The sequence below is a fragment of the Lepus europaeus genome, chromosome 7 (genome assembly GCF_033115175.1).
Source record: "Lepus europaeus isolate LE1 chromosome 7, mLepTim1.pri, whole genome shotgun sequence".
Classification (NCBI taxonomy): Eukaryota; Metazoa; Chordata; class Mammalia; order Lagomorpha; family Leporidae; genus Lepus; species Lepus europaeus.
Window position 1 is genome coordinate 59,891,448 of NC_084833.1, and position 6,200 is coordinate 59,897,647.

A 6,200-nucleotide genomic window follows, 5' to 3' on the forward strand; every position below is an offset into this window, starting at 1 on the left:
GTATGGTTCTCTCAGTCTCTTATGTCATCTGTGTGTATTTGAATTAATTTCTGTCAATGCCTGCGTGTTTGCATAGTTGTTACAATTTACTTGTCTTATGGTGGAGACATTCAAGGGAAAAAGTCCTCAAGTCTTATTTTATGTAGGTTTTCTATGGAAAGAACAATGTTAATTCAAATGGCCACGTGGTCACCTAGGCTTTTACAGGTTGGGTTGCTTCAGCAGTGAGGGACACATAGATGATCACAACACAGGGGTTGAGAACTTGCCGGTGTTCTGTTCCACACAGACCCACAGCTGTGCTATTTTGCCACAGAACAGGAGACACGTTGATAGTCTGGCACCTTAAGGCTGAGAGTGGGAGAATTGCAAAGACTTTATTCTCACTCCAGTAGATCCTGGGATCCTCACTCCAGCATTCCCATTAAGGGTTATCTTTGAACATCTCCACTGGTCAAAAACTTATAATTCATTTTTAGAAGCTTATAATTCCACCACATACCTCTGATTCTTAGGAAAATATTGCTTGCACAAATGCCAGACTGTTACCCTGTGATCTCCTATCACTTGCCACCGCTCATCCCCATTTCATCCACTGCTACTGCAATCTCCTCTTGTCAAAACAAAGCAACATTCATTCCTTCAATGACCTCCATATGACTAAGCCCCCTTTCCTTTTGCACATGTTATTGCTAGTTGAAAGCCTATCTAGAGTATTATATGCAGGGATGGATGTTTGGCATAAGGGTTAAAACACTGCTTGGGATAATGCATCCAATATCCCACATGAGTACATCTATATCTCATATGAATGATGATTAATTTTAAATTTACTATTCATCAGTTACCCTAATAAGAGGACTTCTGTGGCCCAGAATTTAAGACAAGTTATTTGAGAAAGAGATAAAGGAATTTAAGAATTCAATAAAGGAATTTAGTATGTTGATTCTCAAGTGACTTCTGAATTGTAAACAGAGTTCAGAATATTGAGAGTTCCTTAAAATATTAGAAATAGAACTGCCATCTGACTCAGCAGTCCCACGACTGGGTATATATCTAAGAGAAATGAAATAATTATATAAAGGAGACACCTGCACCACTGAGTTTTTATAGCAGTGCTATTAGCAATATTCAAGACATAGCATACCATTTTTTAAGATTTATTTATTTGAAAGAGTTACACAGAGAGAGAAGGAGAGGCACAGAGAGAGAGAGAGGAGAGAGAGAGAGAGAGAGAGAGGTCTTCCATCTGCTGGTACTCTCTCCAATTGGCTGTAACAGCTGGAGCTGTGCCGATCTGAAGCCAGGAGCCAGGAGCTTCTTCCAGGTCTCCCACATGGGTGCAGAGGCCCAAAGACTTGGGCCATCTTCTACTGCTTTCCCAGGCCATAGTAGGGAGCTGGGTCGGAAGTGGAACAGCCGGGACTCGAACCATTGCCCATATGGGATGTCAGCACCCGCTATGCCACTGCACCAGCCCTATCACACTTTTAACTTGTAATTTCCATGTTCTTCATCACCTGTATTTATATTTCTCCATTTTCCAGCTCTCTGAAACCAGTCTCTAATTCAAAATGTTTCTCTTATTGGGCTGAACTGAGGACCCATGGAGCTGGACACTTTCTTAAGTGTCCTTGTCTTCCCAGATACACACTGGAAAGGTGAAAACTCATTATTGTTGATGACTCCAACATAAATAGAACCGAGTTTACTGCTATTTCCATAATGATAATGAAATTGAGAAGATAAATACAAGAGGAGTCTAGGGTTCTAAGCTGTGATCCAGGCTCTGCAGAAATTGCCTGTTAAATTGCTGGTGTGTTACTGTCCTTTGTTGGGTCTTAATATATTTATATTTATTCTGTTATTTTTCAAAAAGTATCATATTTACTCTTACAAAACACAATAAAGTGGTGCATAATTATACCCAATTTACAAATGGAGACACTGAGGATTAGAAAGGTTACTTTTTTTGATCTAACTTGTACTAAGTAAACCATCAATTGAGGTTCAAATGAAAGTATTCTGAAATCAATGTGCAAATCTCTAAAATGCTGAGAATGATATCAATTTTCTCATTTTTCCTTTATATCTGAGCAGGAGAATAGCATTATCTTCACTTTACAATTAAAAAAAAAACACAAACAAAATAAAACTTCAGATCACAATATAAATAAGTGGTCCACATCGCACATGTAGTGATTGGTTGCATGTGGATTTCGACTCAGATCTGATTTATTCTAAAGCTTCCACTGTTGATTTTTAAGAATTCTGTCTCTCAGGGATGGCATTGTGGTGTAGCAGGTAAACCACCACCTGTGATGGTGGCATCCCACATGTGCACTGGTTCAAATTCCAGCTGCTCCACTTCTGATTCAGCACTCTGCTAATGGCCCAAGACAAGAAGTGGAAGATGGCTCAAGTGCTTGGACCCCTGCCACCCACATGGGAGGTCCAGATGAAGCTCCTGGCTCCTGGCTTTGGCCTGGCTTAGCCCTGGCCATTGTGGCCATCTGGGGAGTAAACCAGCAGGTAGATGATCTCTCTCTCTCTCTCCCTCTCTCTCTGCCCCACACCACTTCTGTAACTCACTTTTAAGGAAATAAATAAATCTTTAAAAAACAATTCTGTCTCATAAAATGAGGCTGTCTGAAGTATCTTCTTTATTTGTAACATTTAGGATTAGGAACCAGAGGAGACCAGGTGGAGAAAAGGAAGCATGCCACATTTTCACTGAAAATGATATAGATGACACCAACTGCCCCATACCTTCCTTCCCCCATAGTCTTTCTTTCTTTATTCTTTATTATTTAAAATTTAGTTATTTACTATATATATAATATATAATATTATTTATAATATATTTATAATATATATTATCTATAATATATAATACATATGTATAATATATAATATATTTATAATATATAATATATGTATATATTATAATATATATATATATATATATATGAGAGAGAGAGAGAGAGACAGAGTCTTTTCCACTGATTTATTTCCAGAATACCTGCAATAACCTGGGCTGGGCTAGGCCAAGGCTGGGAGCCTGAAACTCTATCTGGGTTTCCCATGTAGGTGGCAAGGATCTAAGCAGTTGAGTCTTACCTGCTGCCTCCCAGGGTGGGTATTAACAGGAAGTTTGAATTGACAGTGAAGTTGAGATGCAAACCCAGGCATTATGATATGGTTTACATCTTCCCAGGAAACATCTTAACTGCCAGGCCAAATGCCTGTTTATTTCTTCAGTCTTTGAGGTACTGAGTACTTGAGCACTAATTCCATTTTTCTTTTTTTTATATGGCAGATGAAACTGATCTCTGCTGTTGATGACATGGAAGCTAAGAGCAATGAAAGTATTGACCTCCTATCTATCTTCCTGACTGGCATCCCAGGACTGGAAGACCAACATGGCTGGCTTTCCATCCCCTTCTTCATAATGTACATTGTGGCCATTGTGGGCAACAGCCTAATCATGGCAGCAGTGCAGTCCAACCCTGCCCTCCATGAGCCCATGTACCTGTTCCTCTCCATGTTGGCTGTCACTGAGGTGGGAGTCTCTCTGTCTACACTGCCTACTGTCTTGGGCATTCTTTGGTTTGATGCTCGCAGGATTGATTTTGATGGCTGCCTGGCCCAGATGTTCTTCATTCACACCTTCTCCTGCATGGAGTCAGGGGTCCTGTTTGCCATGAGTTATGATCGGTTCGTAGCCATCTACAACCCACTGCGCTATACAGCTATCCTGACCCTGCCCCGTATCATCTCCATGGGTCTGAGCATTACAGTAAAGAGTGTGGCACTCATGGCCCCACTTCCAGTCCTTTTGAGGCAACTGCCATATTGTCACACTAATGTCCTCTCCCATTCCTACTGCCTCCACTCAGACTTGATCCAGCTGCCCTGTGCTGATACTAAACTCAACAGCATCCTGGGTTTGGCTATTGTCCTGGCCACTTTTGGGCTGGACTCACTGCTCATCATGGTCTCATATGTGCTGATTCTTTGTACAGTGCTGAGCATTTCTTCTGGGGAGGGGCGGTGGAAGGCTCTCAATACATGTGTGTCACACATCTGTGCAGTGCTTGTGTACTACGTTCCTATGATTGGTGTGTCTGTGATGCATCGTGCTGCTAAACATGCTTCACCCATCATCCACACACTCATGTCTAGCATCTATCTCTTTGTGCCTCCTGTGCTCAACCCCATCATCTACAGTGTTAAGACTCAGCCAATCCGAGAGGGAATTGTCACCTTGTTTTCCAGCAAGAGGGAATTGTTCTGAATCACTCCAATGTGGGGGAGGGGAGACTTCATTCAATCCATAAGCTCTGATCCTGTTTCTCCTATGGGCAGTGCTCTTCACCAGACATATTGGCGAGGAATAGAAAGGATGAATGCAAAGACTTGAATCTGGATCAAGTAACGATGCCTTTCCATCTCACATTCTATCACTGTATGTGTTCACTGTGTGTATACATGTACATCCCTTTCTTTTTAACTCAGATATGATAGTTTAAAGACAGATATAATGCATTTCTGGGGCCAACACTGTGATGTAGTGGGTAAAGCCAATGCCTGCAGTGCCAGCATCCCATATGGGTGCTGGTTTGAGTCCCAGCTACTCCACTTCTGATCCAGTTCTCGGCAATGGCCTGGGAAGACAGTAGAAAATGTCCCAAGTCTTTGGGCCCCTGCACCTGCATGGGAGACCCAGAAGAAGCTCCTGGCTTTGGATCAGCTCAGCTCTGGCCGTTGTGGTCATTTGGGAAGTAAAACCAGTGGATGGAAGACCTCTCTCTCTTTCTCCCTCTCTGAAAATCTGCCTTGAAAATAAATGATTTTTTTTAAAAAGAAAGAATGTGTTTCCACTAAAAATGGACCCACCATATGGGCCAATTTTCCCATTCCTGTGAATGTACCCAAAGGAAGTGAAATCAGCATATGAAAGAGATACTTTGCACTCCTATGTTTATAGCCCCTCAATTTACAATAGGAAAGATACAAAATATTACTTAACAATAAAAAAGAATGAAATTTTGATATTTTCCATGGATGGAACTGGAGATCATTCTGCTAAATTAGAAATAAGTTAGACCCAGAAAGACAAATATCACATATTCTTCCTTATTTGTAGCATTTCTTATACAAACAGTATATAAATAGTGTGGATGTCATATCATTTGGTATATAGTTATAAATATTTTTGCACTGGATCATACCATGTACATTCCCACATCATGATTACTGTCATTAATTCCACACTTTGTGAAAATAATATGTGTTTCTGAAAAAAAGCATATACGTGTATATATATATAGTGTTTGCATATGGAGTAAATGTGGCAAAATGTTAAAAATCACTAAATTTTAAAACTAAAAAAGAAATAATGAATTTCCCTTTCCTTTTTTCTCTCAAAACTCCTGGAAAATGCTTGATAAATTCTAAGTTACCATTAAAGAAGTGAGAGACCTAAAGAAATTTGAATTGAAATGAAGCGAATTTCCAGTTTTATGAGATAAAGCTGAGGAGCAACACCCCTCCCCCACAAAAAAATCATCCCAGGAGCATGCACTGAGCACTGTGGGGATATTTGCTGATGTGACACAGACACACCAGCCTCCTTGGAATCACCAGGCCTGGCTGTCTCCTTCCCCCTTTTCCCTAAGCATGAGTCTAGTCAGTCCTGCCTGCTTCTGCCTATGATTTCTTGGAAACATTGGTCATTGTTTCTCCTCAAGAGTATGATTCTTTGTGTAGAGTAAATTGATTCAGGATTGTGCTGGTTGATCAGAAACACACCAGTTTTTCAGTCTCACTCACTTCCTGGCCTTAAATTATGAGAATGTTTGCCTCACCTTATCTTTTTTTTAACTTTTATTTAATAAATATAAATTTCCAAAGTACAGCTTTTGGATTCCAGTGGCTTCCCCCCGCCCCCCCCACCATAACCTCCCTCCCACCTGCAACCTTCCCCTCTCCCATCACATTCACATCAAGATTCATTTTCAATTCTCTTTATAGACAGAAGATCAATTTAGTATATACTAAGTAAAGATTTCAACAGTTTGCACCCACACAGAAACACAAAGTATAAAGTACTGTTTGAGTACTAGTTATAGCATTAATTCACATTGGACAACACATTAAGGACAGAGATCCTACATAGGGAGTAACTGCATAGTGAC

The 6,200-nt window shown here is 40.4% G+C and overlaps 1 protein-coding gene across 1 annotated transcript; it reads left to right on the plus strand.

Moving 5' to 3' along the window:
- The first annotated feature begins 3,346 nt into the window (after positions 1-3,346).
- On the plus strand, positions 3,347-4,297 carry LOC133763796 (olfactory receptor 51I2-like). Its single transcript, XM_062197536.1, has one exon. It carries the CDS (start codon positions 3,347-3,349, stop codon positions 4,295-4,297), a length of 951 nt encoding a protein of 316 aa, XP_062053520.1.
- Positions 4,298-6,200: the final 1,903 nt, after the last annotated feature.